The following is a 20,118-nucleotide window of genomic DNA, read 5'->3' as shown; positions in this document are numbered from 1 at the left end:
CCGATCAGATTATCTAAACAGTTCTAAGAATCATCAAACATTGTGTTACGTGCACCAAGGTCAGGTATATGGTTTCTACCAGATGTTCCAACGTAAATAAGAAAGTATGACAAAGAACGTGAAAATTTGAAAACAAAATAGCAATATTCAGTCAACCGGGAGCCCGAACACACTCATTGAACAAAGCTATCGCGATTACATGTAAAAAAAAATCAACGTTGCGTGTATTGCGTGGCAGACGACACGACATGGCATCCGTCGCATTGTCAGCGGCGATCGTGATCAAGATCAAATCGAGTTGAGGATGCGTCGATCACGACCTTGTTTGCTCTCGCGATGAGGGTTGTTATTCTGGTGTTGATGTTGATGTGCGTCGAACCTGATACAATTTAGGTACATACATACACAGTTTGTGCTATCCTGTCGTCGCGTCGTCGTGATCAACCAGATTTTCCGAACCGGGGCGGCGTTCAACGGTGTTGACTCGAGTCGAAAACGTTATACGTAATCGCATCGAAATGTACTTCCTGCGGTTCTGTCAGCAGCGCGGTGGAGGTTGCGGTGTTGGTGGTTGTCCCTATACTAAGATCTATGAAGGTTAGTTGGGGAGCATTGGCGGCTGTATGTGCGTCAGACGCTATTGGCGTTGTTTATCTACAGCAATGCTTGCATTAGAGTGGTTCGAAAAATCGAAATTGCCGCATATCCATCATTCGAGTTGTATTACAATTACTTGATCTTATTGGAAGTTCTGTAATCCGATGTAAACCGCATGAGAAGAAGTGCGGAGCAACTTTGATTTTTTGAACCAGCCTATCTTTTCAGAACTGGGAACTGACTCAGCAACAACAGATGGTTAGAAAACTGAAAGTGATGAACGCGCGTGGCCTGCTGTCGTCTTTCGATGGGCTGATGCTGTGATGACTGTGATTTTCTGTTGTAGTGAATTGGCTCAATTATATGGTGTTTTGCTTAGCATGTTCCGTTCGTTGGTGTGATGTTGTGTCATCGTTAAGTGTTTGGGCCCGCTCGCATAGGCGAAGGGAAAGAATTTTTATGACTGCCGTTTGCTCTCCCGTCACCGATGGATCGGTAGTGATGAGCGTTACAACGAACGGTACTATGTCATTCGTAATTAGTCATTATGGGTGTTTCTGACTTGCATGCGCGCTATGTAGGCTAGTATGTGGCTCAATTTATAGTTCGTAAATGGCCTTGGAATGTACTGAAAACAAATTTATTTGTGTCTGTTGATTTTCAAAATAATAAATTTTCGCTCTAAATTGTTGTTGCCGATCAACTTGATCTTATGCGATTCTTGACCACAAGATTCCACATGTACAAAATCTCTAATCAAAGTCATCAGTTCTTTTATGTATACAGTGTTTATTGCTTTGGAAGAAGTTCCAATGTTAAATTTATGATCAGTTAGAAGAGATTTAGGAGTGCTGAAAAGCGGCTATAGTTGCATAGATTATGTTCTCTTGAACAATAAATGAAACGGGTTTCCTTTTGTAATACACAACATTTTCTGTACCATTTCGAATTTAAACCATCATTGGTCGACTTCGTTGATAGACGAGCGGCATCCAAAAAGAAAAAGTTATTTTTTTGCTATTCTGCATCTGCAGCAATCGAATTTTCCCATAGCTTCCAATTGTAGACATGCGCTGCTGATTTCACTCGACTGACCGTGCTTCTCTGTGTTGTTTGCTCGAATTTAGCACCGGGATAGAATCTCAAATCCCGGATCCCGTGCATAGTGGAAGCGGAAGAACTTGAAGTTTTATGTGCACAAAAAAAATGTAGACCAATTTTCATCGCGTAATTAAGCGGAATGAAAGGAAATCTGGTTGTTGTGCCTTTTATTTCTGCGAAGAATGCCAAACCCACCTTCTCGGAGCAGCAGAGCCGGCAGAGGCACACAACAGAGTGAGAGCATTAAACGTGGAAGGTCGTTAGAGTGATGTGCTTTTTGTTGTAGTTTTTTTTTTACTCAAGATGCATTTCCGTTCTTGCGTTTGTCGTTCTGTGCATAAAGTAGATGGATGCAAAGCGGAAGTGGAGCACGAAACCATCTGTATCCGACGGACGATGAATCGCGCGTTTTTTGTTCGTAGAACCGAAGTTCAAGAAAGTTTTTGTTTTTATTTCAATGAAAAATTTGTATCTCAGTAGAGAGGTGCGTTCATGACTTTTCAAATGCTATTACTTTACTCTACTTTTATTGTATATCGCATTTTAGGGATCTTTGAGTAGATCTTATTCCCCAATCATTTTAAGGGTCAAAATCTACAAAGCGTTTCGTTGATCGAAATGTTTACTGCAATTTAACTTTTTATTAATTTCTAACAAAATCCGTAGTGAATAGAAAATCTTCAATCAAGCTAGTGGGAAGTGCAACCTTGTTAGTTTTAATATAATCCTAGGCAGGTACTATGAATTGAAACATCGTTTTCGTACTAGCTTTTTAATTATAGAATTCAACATTGTCACCAGTCTGAAGAGTGATAACCTGTGATTACCATTTTCGCTCACTTCAATTGCTACTGAAAGTTGGTTTGCTCGTTTTTTTCATATCCTAGCCTTTTCGTGCTAATTGCGTATGAAAATTAGTTTTTTCATGGAAAAATTCTCCTGAATTTCAAAGGTTTTTTTTTTAAGTTTATAGTAAAGATTCTTGGTCCGGTTTAGGATGTTTTCGGAGATAGAAACGTTCTCGACTTACTGTGAACATTGAAGCTGAGACAACGACCACACCTGACGATCAGTAGAAGATATCTCTATGATTGATTTTTCTGGTTTATCGGTTAAAGAACAACTCGTGATAAGACTGCAGCAGAGTAGAACACTTGCGTTGCCGGTGGTAACTACGCTGTTGGGTACCCCATTCATGTGTGGAATAATAAAAATGACAGTTATGTGTGCTGCCCATGATTTTATAGTTGACGTAACAACCAGCACCATCGATGTTGGGAAAACGCATTTTTATTAATTTTACCCGAATCATCATATCAATCAACAAAATACATGAACTAATCTGTCTAAATGGACAATATTAGTAAAATGTGAAATGTTTGTTCCCATAACATGACGTAAAAACCAGGCTACTGCGTGTGGTTATATAGCGCTAAAGAATAATTGTAGTTAGTTCCAACGATTTATTGATTGAAGAAGGGAAATCTTTTGAAAAGTTCAAGTTTCCGGGAAAGGTTTTTCGGATCGCTTTTTCCGTGAAAATTAAAGTTATGTGGTAAAGATAAAATTATGTGTGGAAGAGTTTGTGTTGCAAAGAATTTAATCAGTATAGTACGGGGATTTTCGCACTATTACAGCATTAGAATGGTTCTGTATCAAGTGTGCAAGCAGTTACCGTTTTCATGTATTGGCCAAAGCCCTCGTTCCAACCAAATTTTAAGCAAAAATGGTTCCAATCCTTATTTTAAAATACCCGAGTAGACGAGGATTAGAAGTAAATCTATCGTGGTTAGATTGCAAAATGAGATATGGGCCTGATTTGTATGTAGGATATAAAAGCACAAAATATAAGACAATATCCAAATTTGCTCTGAAATATCTTGAGGTTATCAGTTATGGTTTTCGGAAGAAGTGATTAATATCTCGAGCTATTAGTTTGTTTTTATCCATAACACATCTTGATATTTAAATCACACTTCGGTGCATTTTTTGTTGATATTTTTGCTTGCTCTTTTGAATCTTACATCAAAGTCCATATCATGTTTTATAATTCAGTTCTGTCCGGGTAAGGTAATGAAATACATGAATAAGAATTGCATTGCCATTGTAAAAACTAAAATAACAGTCGTGGAATATATTAGGATCCTTCCCGGTAAATGTGCTCGAAATATACATACCAATATTATGAAGCTTATGTTCAAATGAAAAGCCATTTAATACGCACTAATTATTATGTGTTAAGTTCTCAGTGGCAGACCTCTCCTGTCACGCAAAAAATGAAGCTAAATTTTGGTTCTGATATGCACTTTTAGAAAATACCCATAAATTACTACACTTTAGAGGAGGAATGGGGATTTAGTTAAGTGTGATTTCCCATACACAATTTTTATGCTTCTTAAAAAAGTGCGACACAAATGGCTAATCATTGCGTTATATAATTAATGGATTTTCATTCTTCTTTTATATTATACTTCCTTTTGAATGATTGCGGTTGTCTTAAATCAAAACTTTTGGCGACAAAATTATTCTATTGATTCAAAAGAATGTAAACGTTTATCTCGAGAGCTAAATACACCTAGATGGATGAAATCTTAATTTGTTGGATTATACCGTGGATTTCACAAGAAATACTTGCTTTAGAAGGAACTTGCATATTAATTTTTGATTACAAAATCAGTTACTCCCAAATCATAAAGTAGTCCTGAAATACGACAAAGTAAAACGAAAACCTATGTTGTGCTTAATTAGTGAATTGTGAATGTCGAAAAAATATGAGACAGGTTTTTACTCCATATTGCAGCAGGTAATGGAGGTACGTCAACTTATGCGATCAAATGACCATTTTTCCAAAAACAATTATCGCCATTACTCGAATGTTTCCGAACAAAACATGAATATTTTTTCATGGAGCATATGTATAACCGTACGAAGAATCCATATCCGCAAAAAAGTGTGTTTTGGTAATTTTGGCTTATACGTCAACTATGTGATCATGGGCAGTGTGGCTTTCGTTTTGAATTGGGTTCTCTTGAAAACGCGAGTGCATTTAGTGTTGGATTCCGGGAGACTTGTCCCTAGGGGTACTTGACTCGTCTAACTTTGGTTGATACGAATTGGGAAATGAATCACATAGTATGTTATGTCTACTTGAATTTCCTTTTTCCCAGCTCAACAAGCAATGACTTTGACGTTTAAAATTTGTAAAAAAAATACTGTTTTTCACCCAAAAGTAAAAATGTGGAGATTTTTTACATTTCAGAAATTTTTACAAATACCGGTATTTTACCGGTATTACAGATATTGACACCAACAAATACCGAAAACCGGTATTTGTCAAAAATGGCCAATACTGACCACCCTAATCCCAAAGTTAATTTCCTTTTTGGCGGATAAAAACTTTGAATCGTTTCGCTGCTGAAAAATACTCAATTATGAGAGTAAAACATTGCGCCAAACATTACTTTAGTAATGATTCAATGTGTGAATGTAAACAATGTAGGGTTTCTTACCCCATTCCCGGTCTTACATACATACGACTGCACTATTTAATTGACAGGAAGCAACTTTTCCTCAGTTTTGTTGGCCGTGTAATGCTACAATGGGGTTCACTTCTGCTTAAAAATAGCTATTTTTGCTAAACATCGTTTGAAACAGCTTTTATTTGATTTAAATTAACGAGGTGTAGCACGTATTTCAGTCACAGCTATTGCTTTTCCGGCATACTTGAATTCAATTCCCGGCATAATCGATTTTTACTCAATCTCTTATTCTCTCTCGTTGGTAGAAAATGCGAAGTAAACAAAAATATGTAGATTCCACGACAACGTGATGCCAGATGGTATTATTGATAATAATTTTTATTTAGTTGAGAAGACATATTCACTCATCCAAATTCCTTCCAAACACTTAAAAACAATATTTTTTCACTTTTTGAAATCATGATAGCGTCAACGTATTAGACAGTTTTCCTATAAACGATGAAGGATTATTTTTATACTAATAAATGCTCCTGGCCTTTTGGCAGCACGGTGCGGCTAGAAGTTCTTGGGCCGAGGTGATTTTTTGTTCGGTTTGAGGATACAATTTTAAATATATTCTAATATGTTTATATAAATTCTAGTGAATCTAACAAAAAGAAACGATTGTAGTGCGTGAGTTTAGAATTATTGTGTGATGATTAACAGCTTCAAGCAATGATTGTATCGAGCACTGTGACGAATTTCAGGTAGGTGTTTGTTTGATGATTTTATTTTGTAAAAGTGGGAAGATTCACTCCGACTCGATGGTGATGTAACGAAGAGCCAAAGTTTGAAATCTACATTTTTATTTTCTAGTATTGTATCAACTAGGAGTAAAATAAAAGGTTGCAAATTTTTGAGTATTGGGCGAGATAAATGGGAGATTTTTTAAAATTATCAATCCCAAACCTGCGGCTTCCAAACAATATAAATCATTAGTTTTTTGTTCAGTGAGCCGGGAATCGGGTTCATTTACCTCATGTATTTGTTCTTCAAAAACAATAATGTCCAACTAGGAACGTTTCTGTGTCGAATGATTTCTGTTGCTCTTGAATCGGTCATGCCCTTCTATATGAAACGTGTAAAAAGTACATGTGCTACACACATACATATTTTGTTTCGAGCCATTGAGCGTTTGAGTATCAACCTTATCAGTTTTGCCGAAAAACCATGCCCAGATATTATCTGCCTCAGCTCATTTCTTTTCGTTGTAACGTTTGCTGCTTTGAAATTAATGTACAGTTCATGGTGAGTCATCAGGGATCATCCGACGAAGGACTCCTCAAGCGATCTCAGGACAAGTCTCGAATACGCGGCAGACTTGTGTACACCGAGTTAAGAAGAGTATTCTCTCTGAAGTTGGCACACTATAGTCCGTTTTATTTCTTATAGACCGGGCATATGAGGCCATCCATCCAATTAGTAGGCAATTCTTCATCCTCCCATATTTTTGGGTTAATGTGGTGATCGATTGATACTCCCAAGTTTGAGAATCTCGACCAGGATCTCACCCTTCCCAGCAATTTTACTGTTTTCAGCTCATTCAGAGCCACTTTAATCTCATCCAGCGTTGCGGTGGTTCCATAGCTTGACCATCGTCTACTTTGTCCATCCTGCTCCTTGAGGTGAACACCGTTGAGCAAATCTTCAATGTGCACCTTCCTCCTGCCTGGCTGCCACCATAGTCGTGTCTGTCAGCAAATTCTCCTCTTGGTCATTGTACGTGGCGGGTACTGGCGCAGTCTTATGCCGCGCGCCATTGACAGTCGCTTCAAACAGCTGCATATCGTTTCTATCCATGTTCTCCTGCGCTTCAGCTATCACAGTCTCATGGCGAAGCTCGTTCTTTCTGTGGTGGATTCGATTCTCTTCTGCCTTTGCTACACTATACCGTACTCTGTTGAATCGGGATCCATCACTATAGCATCCGACACTTGGTACCATTTTGTCCGTCCGTCATTTGGTTGGCGTCGCTGTGTAGTGCCTAATACACTTTCTGAGCAGTTGTATTTACAGCAGGGTTGTAAATATTCGGCAGCACTGGGTGAAGATGATGTTTTTTGATATCATTTTTTTATTTTCTTCCTTCCTCGAAATCGGTCTCACATTTCCGAAGAGTGAGAGGAGTAAATAACAGAACTCACATCACCTAGTGCACCTCGAATATGAAATTCATCACAGTAAATGACCAAAATTCACCACGCGTTTAAATGGGCCACTCACATTTATGTTACCGCATCGAAATGAGCAGCCTGTGAGGATGAGTTGCGTGTAGATGAATTGTAAATTGAAAGTTGGTGCCGCCATTGATTTTTTCTCGACAGTACAGACCCACTCACGACGGCGGCGATAAGATTGACCGTTGAATATCCTGAGATCAATGTTTTTCACTGCATTGACTTTGACATATCTCAACCCTGAGTCACAGTTTCGTGGATATTCTCCCCAGTGTTGGTAAAATCATTCACAAATCTCAATCATCGAGCAAACTCGTTTCCGAGTCAATGTTTGGGCATCTGAAAAGGACTTTAGATCTGTAACTCCTAAGTTAAGCGATCCCTCGTGCAGCACGTAGGAAAGTGTCGCCACTAGGATATTGACAGGTGTGTTTGCGAAGATTATTACGTGCGAAACTGGTACTGCTGATTGTCATCTTTTTAACATCTGCGAGAAAAGAAGCTGTTATGAGCCGTTCCTAACATGGAGGACACACCAGAGATGAGCAAATCCTCACTTCTCTAAGGTTGCCCTTACCCCGACTGGCACCACGGGGAGGTCGGTAAAGGAGTTTCTGGGTAAGAGGACCGTGAAATAGACCGCGATAAAAAATTTATTCCGTGCGCCGAGTTTCTGGCAGTATTCAACCGGTACTCCTTTCGCTGACAATCGGATCGTTCGCTGTAATCTTTCGTTCGATTCAGTTGACAACAGTGATCAAATTTTACTGACAACGAGGTAGTGATCGGAGTCAATGTTCAGACCTCTTAACCGTAGATTAGGGTGTAACTAAAGAATTTGTCCCGTATTCTTAACGCACAGATCCGTTCGCTAATGGATGTCCACCTCATTACTTGCTTCATCTGCTTGTCCATCACTACGAAACCAATTCCATGCTCTGCTTTGTCGCTGTCGCTGTGGTAGGTGTTATATTTGAATGCAGTGTTGGTCGTGGGGTCCAAGGCCCTGAATTCACGTTCTTCGGATCTAGGCCATCGACTTTTGAATATAGGCCACGTTCACTCCAACCTTCTGCAGTTCACAATCCAGAAGGCTCACTCGGCCAGATTTATTTAGGATCCTGACATTCCAGGTACCGACTTTCCAATCATAGTCCTTATTTCGTTGCCGGGACGGTTGCCAAAAATATTTTTTTCTTTTTCTTCTACCTTCATTTTTCGTGGTATTTGAGAGGCTTCAATAGGCTACCTTATCGGGGTCGCGTTATCTACATCGCGCTGGTATGGCTGCCATCTTAGGTATAGCTGACGCGATACAGCGTTTCCTTTATCAGCCGCTGAATACCAGGTAGACGATGTTTGGCACCTCTTTCTGGTGAACATAAGCTCGGGACGTACCTTTTCACTCTAGCTGATGTCAAAAGGACCACAGTGCCCAGGATGCACAACATACTAAGTAAGCAACCCTTAGCTGGCGGTTTGAGATGGTCGGGTTTCAAATTCTGCCAAACCTGAACATGATTTATAAATTGTTTTCAAACCCGGACCCCCCGACCTGAGCCTGGATTGAAAAATCTTAATAAACCCGAATCCGATCCTTACCCGACAATTTTTATATTCGTAAACCCGTATCCTATCCGTATCATATCTCACTTTACACCGAAAAGGGTGCAAGCCCAAACAACGAACATACCTAAAAAATTAACAGAAACAAATGAAACATATTCGGCACTTTTTTTTCTCAAACCCGTAGGGGAGACTGGGGAGACTTGATCCTCTTTTCAGATTTCCGATTTATCACAGCTAAAAATAAATAAACATGCGCGATTTCCACACAGACCCTCAAAGAAATATAGTATTTAACTTTACTGCTGTATGACAGTACTTAAATTATTGTTGTTATTGATACACAATCGATTTTTTGGCGTGCTGTCAAAATCGACGAATCGAAATCGATCCCTCTACAAGAACTTGCATTGATAAAATTAGAAAGGTGCCCTCAGATTTTTTTAAATGTTTTTCCTTCAAAATACGCGAAATTTTCGAATTGCTGTGCGTATACATGAACGATTTTTGTTATTGAATTCGTCAGTAGATGCAATTTCAAAATTTGGGGAGACTTGATCCCCTTTCTATGATATCTACGAAATAAATAATTTTTCCTGCCAACTCTTCATCAAATCTGTCAAATCTACAAAAAGTCAGAAGCCTGAGAACAGGTTTATATTTTCTGGAATTTTTTCGCCAAATTTTTGTATGGGTAACTAATGGGCAGGGCTGGTAGCGATAAATGCCGTTCAAAATAGTAACTTAGTGACCAACGATGACGAAAAAAGTGACCAAATAGTGACTTTCAGAAGCAGAAAAAGTGACCAAATAGTGACTTTTGTATGAGCTGAGGTGCATTCTTATTGTCATTGTGTAACTCGTAGTAGATCGGAAACTAGGGATATCATGTTTTTTTAAATCCTTATTAGAATGCTATAAGAAATCAAGAAAAGACAAAAATTACAAAAGTATGAGAAATACTACTGCTGGCCTTGTGCATCTTCACCATAACTAGGGAGAGGATGGATCTTAGCAGGGGCAACCGACTTGGCGACACCATCATAAATACCACGAAGTTGGATATTGAGAAAGGTATAAGTTGGGACATCCAGAGGCTAGCAATATGACCATGGTAAACCTTATTCCGTAACACACCACGTAATGGTATTTAGCCAGCGTCACGGGTAAAGCAAGTTCTACAGCGTTGTGGTAATGAAGTTTTTCGTGAAACTGCAGTTTGTGTATGAAAAAGGCAGAATGAAATATAACAAATTTTGCGCTGTCTTTTACTACCGTTCAAAAAATATTGTCTCGTCAAAATATATTCCTAATGATTCAGCTGCAAGACAGTGTGAAAGAGTGCTAGAACGAAGCGCAATCGAATAGGCTTTCGCTAATTTTTATGTAGTTAGACGTGTGAACATTCGTTTTGGTACGTTGAAAAATTAGCACGGTTCTTCGGTAAAACAAGCAATAAAATAACAGACAATTACAGTAGCGATTCGCTGGTTGGGCCACGACCTCGGCCCAACTAACGAATTCGGTTTTTTAGTTGGGCCAACTGACAGCCATTTGAACACGTGTATTTCGACTTGACCATCACAAATGATGTCCAGTGACGCCCAATCCCGTTTTCCGTGTTTACATTGAATTTTGACGTACCGTTGCTTTTTAGTTGGGCCATGGCCCAATCAGCGGAGGCCCAACTAAAAAGTGACCCAAGTATTAAAATCCCAACCAGCGAATCCCGACTGTATTTGGAATCACAAAGCTTATGAATCTTTATTATAACAAATTGTTGAAAAAAAACTTAAAGAATTCAAAATTATGACATTTTTAAAATAGGATTTTTAATAATTAAAAATAACATTTTTAATCGTAAAAAAATCAAATACATACATAGTCCATTTGCCATTTGTTTTTTTGAGACCCTGATCTCGTTTTTATTAAAAACATTAACCAGAACTCATATATAACATGAATTTCGCCACACCTAAGTTTCAAGTTTCGTAAAATGTGATCCAAAATCTTGAATTTGATGCAGAAATTGCTTTGGATAACCCTGATTTTTTTTCCGAAATTTCAGCGGAAGTTCTTGTGGAAATTTCTAGGATTTTTTTTTCAGAAATTGTGCGGAAAATGTGAAGATTTTTTTTCAGAAATTGTGCGGAAAATTCTTGTGAAAGCTTTCTCCAGGAGTTCAAACGGAAATTCCTATAGAAATCCGATGGCGAATGTCAGCACAAAAACTTCCGGAAATTCTTTTATACCATAAATTTAAGGCAGAATATTTTGTAGACATTTGTAGACATTTTGCTGTCTTTCAGGAATTTCCGCGGGAGCTGCACGTCAATTATTGTAAAAACTTCTCCACGAATCCCTGAAATTTTTTTTTTCCAAATACAAGCGGATTTTTTCATGAATTCCGGTAGAAATCCTTTTGGGAATTCTTGTAGATATTGTTTGGTGAATTCCTAAGTAAAACCTTCCGAAAATTATTTACCAAATTCAAGGCGGAATTTTTACAGAATTTTACACAAAGATTTTTTACAGAAATTACAGCGAAAGTTCCTCCAAGAGAAACAAAGTTAGGAGGCTTTTTATAACGAAGGTAGATTTTTCTCCAGATACAGGCAACTTACTCAACATAGGAAGTAGTACGCTGGATTCGCCTAATAATGCGCTAAACAACACATCAATTAGTTTGACAGATAAAACTTCGGAAGAAAGTTTGGCTCGGAAGTCCCGACTTCCGAATTCTAGTGTGGTGCTACGCCGACAATATCATGCTGCGTGGTTCGTCGTAGAGAGGTTAATCAATCAGAAACTAAGAAATATCTCGGAATTATGTCAAACTTGACGTGAGAAAAAATGGATATTCAGAAACGATGAAAAATGACAGCATGTGAAGTTCTTACCCTTATAATGCTTGTTAAACGAGTGCTCAAGAGTATAATGCAAATGGTGAGCTTAAACATCAAATGTGGAATCCCTTCTCAACGACATTTTGCTATCGAAAACAAAAGCCTACGCTCCTTATTTATTAAATTTCTACCCAAAACTAAATCCGCGCGAAGCCTCAAAACCGTTATGTAAATCCGCATTAAATCCGCGAAAATCGCGAAATCCGCGTAGTCGTAACAATCCCGCGCTTTATAAAAGGAGTTGCCTAAACGTAAGCCCAAGCTTTGCTGGGTGGTCTGCATAAGGGCCTCTTGATCCCGAAGTCCATGGTTCGAACCCACTCTGCCTTTCATAAGACGGCCTTGGAGCAATTTCTCAAACTTTATACAGTAATATCCCGATTTTATCACCCCCCTGGTGAATTTTGGGGTGATAAAACAGGGTATGTGACAAAACTGGAAAAAAATATTTTCTTTTTTTTTTTAATTCATTCCACAAATATTAATCATTTTATGCCTTGGAAAGGCCAAATGCGTGAATGGTACACGTTATTTCTTGTCGAAATTGCTTACAGAATATTTCCCAGGTACTCAGAAGTCGTTCGTAATAAACTAAAGGCGGTGAAAGTTATTTCATGAAAATCAATGTTGTTTTTGGTATTATTTACGAAAATAAAAAGAATGACAAAATTTTTTGGGGTGACAAAATCGGGTCGAAAACGTGACAAAATCGGGACGTGATAAAATCGGGTCGAAAACGTGATAAAATCGGGGGTAGACAGAATCGGGGGTAGACAAAAACGGGGAGTGACAAAATCGGGTCAACACTGTATTTTTTGCTAACAGATTTATATTTGATTTGGTTGATGATAATGGTAGCTACATATGATTTTTATTTTGAACTTTTTTTTTTGCAAGTGGTGGTGCGAAAATAGTGACTTTAGTGACTTTTAGATGCAAAAAGTGACTTTTTAGTGACTAGGCTCAAAATAGTGACCAAGTCACTAAAAAGTGACTTGCTACCAGCCCTGCTAATGGGGGATCAAGTGTCCTCATATTGAGGCAATAACTTCAAATCCAAATATCCTTAAGCTTTGATGGAATGTTGACATTTTCATTAGTACAGATCATTAAGTATATTTATGGCTTTGTGCTGTGAAAAAAAAACCAAAACATTTGGGCATTTTTATGAAAAGTTACTCAGGACTGTGTCCGATTACGTTTCGTCTTTGACTCATCAGTACAGAGCAGTGTAACGTGCACCGCTCAGTAGACGTAATGTCTAACTAGTACTAACAACAGTGTAGTACTTTAAGTAAACGACTGCGCAGATGAGTGTCGTAGCTATAAGCTCCACCAGCGCTATGTCGTTCTGATGAGATCATAACAAGATCGAAACTTGAGGCGGCTTTCTGGCCTACCACAGATTGTGGAAAACAGAAAATGGTTAAACCAAATGTGCTAGATGCACATAACCAATTTACTCAGGACTGTGTCCGATTACGTTTCGTCTTTGACTCATCAGTACAGAGCAGTGCAACGTGCAACGTGAAAAGTTGTTCAAATTTTGCGTGGCCAATAAAAAAAATCTTAAGGGAGGTCAAAACATACAAACCGTCCTACAGAATACATAAGGTTGTCAATCATAAAAATAACGCACCACATAAAGGTCATTTGTCTAGTAGAGTATCTATACTAAAAAAATACGCTAGAACAAAGCTACTTTAGTTCTCGATAAAGATAAGAACCCGACATTGTACTAACTTTCCAAACCTGACCACCTCTAGCGGTCTTTTGTCATCAGTCGACCCATGGAAGTGTGGGATCAGAGCTATGTTGGATGCTCCCATTCTGCAGCCCAGTTTATGATAAACGAATGCCAAAATGGTTACACGGCCTTAAAACCTTACAGTTAATAACTGTTAAAGAACTTAACAAACACTCATCTTTGAGGCTGTAATGTCTCAGTGGGGAGTATAACATTGTTTGGCATTATGTCAAATAAAAAGAAGTAGTTATCTAGAGTAGTTAGAGTGAATCGAATCGTATTTTTATAATTGTCATCAAGGGATTGTCAGTACATGAACATTGAACATGACTTTGCTATCAGTTCTTATAATTTTATTCTTGAAAACTACCTAAGTATGTAAACAGAACAACAAAATAAAATAATGTTTGCACCTAACAATCGTAATATTACATTTGAAATGTTTAATTACCAATGATTTTTCACGCGTGCTGCGACGCAGCAAAGCTGAATCAACAAAAATGACAGTTGTCCGCCGCCTCCGTATCGCGTGGTGTGCCCCCGAAAACGCGAGCACTTTGAAACTTGGATTCTGTCAGGAGTGACCTTAAACACGGTACACGATGCGAATATGTATAGTTGACGATCTATCACAACTGTTAGGTGCAAACATTCAACCCTTGTTAAACTGTTTTCTTTATGTCTCATTACCGTTGATTAAGTTACGTTGTTTTGCATGGCTCCTAAATATTTAGCATGAGTCATTTAGAGCTGTCCAATTCGAAGTGTTCCCTGCCGCACATGTTATGGTTGGTGTCTAACGTTATATTGATATTATTTGTACAAAATGTTCTCCATATACTCACCCGCATGTTAGAGACAACACTGCACTGGCTTTATTTTCTGCTTCACATATTGCTATATAATTTATCAAACAATCAAAGCTGCCATATGGGGCCAAAGGAGTGACACACGTCGCAATCCATTCCATAACAAGCGCGGGTGCCACCTTGAAAATGCTTATCCACACGAGAATGTTAAATCTAATAGGAAGTGGTGCTTATAGGAAGCCACTTAATTGAACATTTATTGTTGCTCACACAACAACCACCGCCCATCATCGGCGCTGATTGCTTTAACTCACGGAAACCGTTGTCACCGGTTGTTGCTGCTGTTGTTATAGCCGGATCAAGTATAAAGGTTCCACGTAACCCACCATATACGTATCAGAGTTGTCTTCTTAGATGGAAGCTTTTCTAGAATCTTTTTTCTGTTTTTATCACAGAGTTTATTTTTTAGTCAAAGATATCGTATTTTGTAGCAGATGAATCCATGTTCAAAAGTTCTTGTTTGAAACTCAACCACACTTGACATGGACTTATTTATACACACTAAACTATGAAAGAAACCATATCCATATTATTGGTTGGTGAAATGACAAACAAATTCATTTGTATAGCAGTCACCGAGGAGCGACCCTGCTTGATGAGTGCAACCTCGCTCTATTGGCGTCGTTGAAACTGGAAACTAGAGGAATGGCTTACTACTATCTTTGGAAACTTGTTGCCAATTGGTATGTGGGAAGAAGAGCTTGAAAATGTTCGATCGGTTGAATGAATGAGAACCATGTCTTTCAGCATAGTTTAATTTTAAATTATTTTAAAAATCAATACAGAATACCGTCTCGATACACTGAAAACGATTTGTAAAGAAACAATCAAGTAGGGAAATTAAATGAAATAGTAGTAACTTGTCCTATAGACAGGTTATTTTTCATTTTGCTAAACGTAAATGCTTGACTACTTGGTATCTGCTTGATATTTTTTCAACTTACCGGTCAACATTATAAGATTGATATCCCATCGCGCACCGTTCGGGTGATCACACCCCAAAGCCCTCACAAACATGCCCCCGTTGTTGGCAGCCTTGACAGCGTGATTTGACCCCAGCTTGCTCGTACACATCTCGAACTCTTGGGCCCTGTGAAGAGAAGCCACCACAAAGAATATGCTGCTCCACGATGACTAACGGCGGCAGTTCATGGCTCTTCCTTTCCAATTTGCACGATGAACGATCTCGCACGGCGCCACACTGCAACAAATGGATCAGCAAAAGATGCCATTAGCGTGGTGTAGATTACAGTCAACCAAGACTGCGCGGCGCGCGGGAAATCGTTACGAATTGGAAATCCGATTACAATCTCTTCTGTACGAGTGAACCAGCATCTATCTGCCCTGTCAGGCATGAGATCTCTCACGCCCCCCAAAGGCTAGCAACAATTGGTGGCACCGGCAGAGCAGGTCACAATAGTGCTTAGTGCAACATTTCTACCGTGGATAGGAAGATGATCCACATCGGCTGAGGCCCCACTATACTCGATGTGACGGTAGCAGTGACGACGGCGACAAAGAAAAGCGAAATCGGGTCAGCTCTACATATTTCTATTTTCTGTTGTTGCTGCTGTCGTTGCCATCACTGACTAGTTGGTTGGTTGGTTGGAAGTTGGGGTAAAGTGCTGCATTACTAATTTCAGTCACAAGTCGCGCACTCGTCGCGGTTTCGTCGTCACACTAACTGTACCAACGAAGCGAATCTAACTGAGCAGCTGCTGTGGGTCTGTGGACAACGACACTAGTATAGTAATAAAAAATACCAGGCGCCCAATCTGTTAGTCAAGAAACTCTTTCCTAGTGGGTTTATTGCTATAGTTGCAGTCGCCAGCCGGTAGCGTTGCCTACCGACCGGTGATGATGTTGATGGTGCCATACCAATTCGTATGCCGAGAAATGCAGCAAGGGTAACCTCGTTGTCATCACTGGAGCGTAGAGGAGAATTGCCCTTTGTTTCGTTCGCTGAGTTTCAACTGCGATCCGAGTCGCTGGGTTGGCAGGTTCGAAAGTGAAATCACTGGAGATGATCTTCGAACGAATTTATGTGTCCAAGATGAGCTAATCGGAGGTAACCTTGTTCTCGTTGCCGTTTTAAATACTTGAACATAAAGAAACATGGCGTAACTCAATATCGCATTAAATATGTGAACGTTTAAATTATTGACAGTCCAACAATTTTTTGTAACTTGTCCGGCGAATGTAAAAATAAATTGCTGTCAATAATAACTCATTTGTCCTCTTTTGTAAACGCCTGGATAAAGTCAACTCGCAACAAGTGATATCCAAACATGAAAATAATGTGGCAATGATCATCTACCGCGCATCCGATGCAGCCTGATTTTTGATGATGTTATTCATAAAAACCAATTCATATTTTATTCATTATTTATTCAAACAAGAATACATCCACTTGTTCGCTTTATTTCAATCTTGTTTCCTTTCAAATAATCGCAGGTTGCCGAATAAACTAGAGCTCGGTTCTTTAGCAATACAATAATAAATTGTTTGGATGTTAGCTAACATTATAAAACTAGAACTAATTTTTAAGCAATTTCTAAAAATCTGCCTTTTGTACCAAGTGGGTCGCAGATGATATTAGATTCTCCTTCTATGGGGGTCTCATATCCAAAATAGCCGGAAATTTCTGGAATAGAGTAAGCTTTTGTTTCAAACTAGTAAAATCATTCTTGTTTAGTAGCTTCATAGCTATTTCTACTATTTTATTTATTAGGGTTTCAGAGAGTATCTTCATGAGAACCCCCCAAGGTATGCGTACTTCCATAATAATATAGAACGACATGTCACTTTCCTTCACTTCCAAATTCATCACCATAAAAATTAGACCGAAACATGAGATATCACTCATCTAAGCGCGCGTTTAGCTTTATGATTGCTTCACGAAGTGATGGTCGATAGGTAATTATGAGCCAATCTTCTGCTATTTCATTGCGGCTCTGCTCGTCGGGTCGGTGCGATGCAACGCAGTTCCAAACAGACTGCTAGCTCCAACGTCTCAATTTCACGAAGAAGGAAGCCGCCGACGCCGCGACGACGATGACCGCCGCCGGCATGCGGTGCGTTGTGTATGGAAATCCAATTACCTTGTGCAACCCCGCGATCGGTTAATGAGTTTGATGGCCAAAACCCCCTCTCGGGTAATCACAGCAGACAGGCACGGTACGGCGGCACTGCGGTGTTCATGGGAGATATTGTTGTTGTTTTGGACGATGATAGAGGAGTTTGTGATTAGGATTCGATTGGGTTGTTTTATGATTCAAGCCACGTATGAATAATGGCCGTAGATCGTTACGTAGAAACTGCGTATATGGGCGGTAAATGCATTCGCAAGGTTCATTTTAAGATTGAAGCGTCAAAAATCCTTCGCATTTCGATGCTATTCTTTGATTTCTCAAGAAATCATTTAATTCCATGATGATTGTAAAGATTACTGAGATTCAGAGAAAATTACTGCTATTCATTTATCTATTTTTGACGTAAACTACGTCTAAGGGGAAGACTCAGATACAGGGTGTAAATCCGAAATTTCCAAATTCGAGACCGTCACGAAATTAGGATAGATTTCAAACGCTAATAGCGTCTTTATCTTTCGATGGATTTTCGACATTTGCTTATCAATCGATTCAGAAACTCTCCAGCAATTTGCCAATTCTATTGATACTATTGATTATCAACGTTAAACTATTGAAAATGTTGTTTCTTTCCAAACCGGGTGAAAAATTCAATTCCGTTCATAAATCCCCAACACGGACATCAGATTGCAGTAAGGTACGGGCCTTTTGATCCACTGCTTCGTTTTCCCTGTGTATAAAAAGCCCCGTGTTTCGCGTGCGCGCGTCATTTTCATTCTGGATGTCACGGCGAGCGGACCAGGGCGTCCACAAGCGGTCCCAGTGACAACGGCTGTCTCAGCGGTGTGGTGGTGCGGATGAAATTTTTTCGGTCGGTGGTGGTGGCGGTCGTGGAAGCAGCAGCACATCATTGTCATCCGTGTCCCATCTTCGGCGGATTTGGCAATCGACGGCGTTCGTTGAGCCGAATCATCGTATGGCGGTCGAGCAGCCCAGTGGCTGCTGATAAGGCACATAAGTGGCAATTAATCGGTTCTTTTCAGGACCATCATTATATTTGGGAGGAAGGTTAAGTTGAAATAATTTTCCTAAAGTGCAACCGTTAGGAACTGGAAAATTCTTCGGTGAAATTTTCTAGCGTAATTCGGAGTTGTATGATTTTAGTGATTGAGAATGTTGATATTAGGCGAACTTTCTTCATAGAACAAAGCATAATTGTTTGGCATCGGTAGCGGAATCATAGCATTAGTGCCGGTCCGAGCATAGGCTGTCATCGGAAGATTGCTACAGCAAATTATTCACTAATGTGGCGTTTGCAACGATTTGGATGTTGTCGGCACAACATGAAATTTTCCGCGAGACTAATTTTGTATTTTTCCTGTTGATTGAAAAGAAATCGGTTCCGAGATGAACTTTATTCAAAGCGCAACGTTAACGTCGGTAGTTGAATCCCAAGCAAGTATCGGAAGGAGACCATGCAAACAATTGATTCGCATTATGACTGAAAAAATTGTAACGCGTCAGTATTGATGTTTGCTACAGATTTTTGACGTAAACTTCGTCTAAGGGGAAGACTCAGATACAGGGTTTAAAACGGAAATTTCCAAATTCGAGACTGTCACAAAAATTAGGATAGATTTCAAACGCTAATAGCGTCTTTATCTTTCGATGGATTTTCGACATTTGCTTATCAATCGATTCAGAAACTCTCCAGCAATTTGCCAATTCTATTGATACTATTGATTATCATTAATGCTTAATTTTTTTGACGTAAACTACGTCTAAGGGGATACAGGGTGCAAAATGAAAATTTCCAAATTGGGGACCGTCACGAAATCATGTAAGATTTCAAACGGTAATAGCGACTTTATCTTTCGACGGATTTTAGAGATTTTCTTATTAATAGATTCGGAAACTTTCCACCAATTTGCTAATTGTATTAAAACTATTCATTATCAACGGCAAACTATTGAAAATGTTATGTCTTTCCAAACCGGATGAAAAATTCAGAAATAATCAGTCCCGTTCATAAATCCTCAACACGGACATCAGATTGCAGTAAGGTACGGGCCTTTTGATCCACTGCTTCGTTTTCGCTGTGTATAAAAAGCCCCGTGTTTCGCGTGCGCGCGTCATTTTCATTCTGGATTACATGGAAAGCGGACCAAGGCGTCCAGAAGCGGTCCGGCTGTGGTGGTGCGGATGAAAATTTTTCGTTCGATGGTGGTGGCGGTCGTGGCAACAGCAGTACATCTTTAAATCCGTGTTACAAGCAGCATTTTTGGATCTGGCAATTAACGGCGTGCGTAGAGCCGAATCATCGGATGACTTCCGGTAGCAGCTCCGCCGAAGCCGATGCACAGTGATGCCACTTCATACAAAACACGGAAAAAAGTCTTTTCAATCACTTTTTGTCAACCGATTATCTCGCAACAGGTTGCATTCGATGCGGGACATTGTCCCATTGCTTTGCTATTGAAATTTGGCCGGATAGGACTATGGGCTCATAAGCAATGACCAAAATATATATTTTTTCATACAAAAAAAA

General features: G+C 39.3%; 1 protein-coding gene across 1 annotated transcript in view; it reads left to right on the top strand.

Annotated features, from left to right (window-relative positions):
* The first annotated feature begins 206 nt into the window (after window positions 1-206).
* Window positions 207-20,118, top strand: part of LOC134204017 (uncharacterized) — a 45,535-nt gene continuing 25,623 nt past the window's right edge. The window contains exon 1 of the mRNA XM_062678853.1: window positions 207-597. Coding sequence (XP_062534837.1) covers window positions 592-597 — 6 coding nt within the window. The 5' untranslated portion in view covers window positions 207-591. The remainder of the gene's footprint in view (window positions 598-20,118) is intronic.

Source organism: Armigeres subalbatus, unplaced genomic scaffold (assembly GCF_024139115.2).
Source record: "Armigeres subalbatus isolate Guangzhou_Male unplaced genomic scaffold, GZ_Asu_2 Contig343, whole genome shotgun sequence".
NCBI classification, from domain to species: domain Eukaryota; kingdom Metazoa; phylum Arthropoda; class Insecta; order Diptera; family Culicidae; genus Armigeres; species Armigeres subalbatus.
Note: the sequence above shows the minus strand (reverse complement) of the source record. Positions and strands in the feature narration are given on the sequence as shown.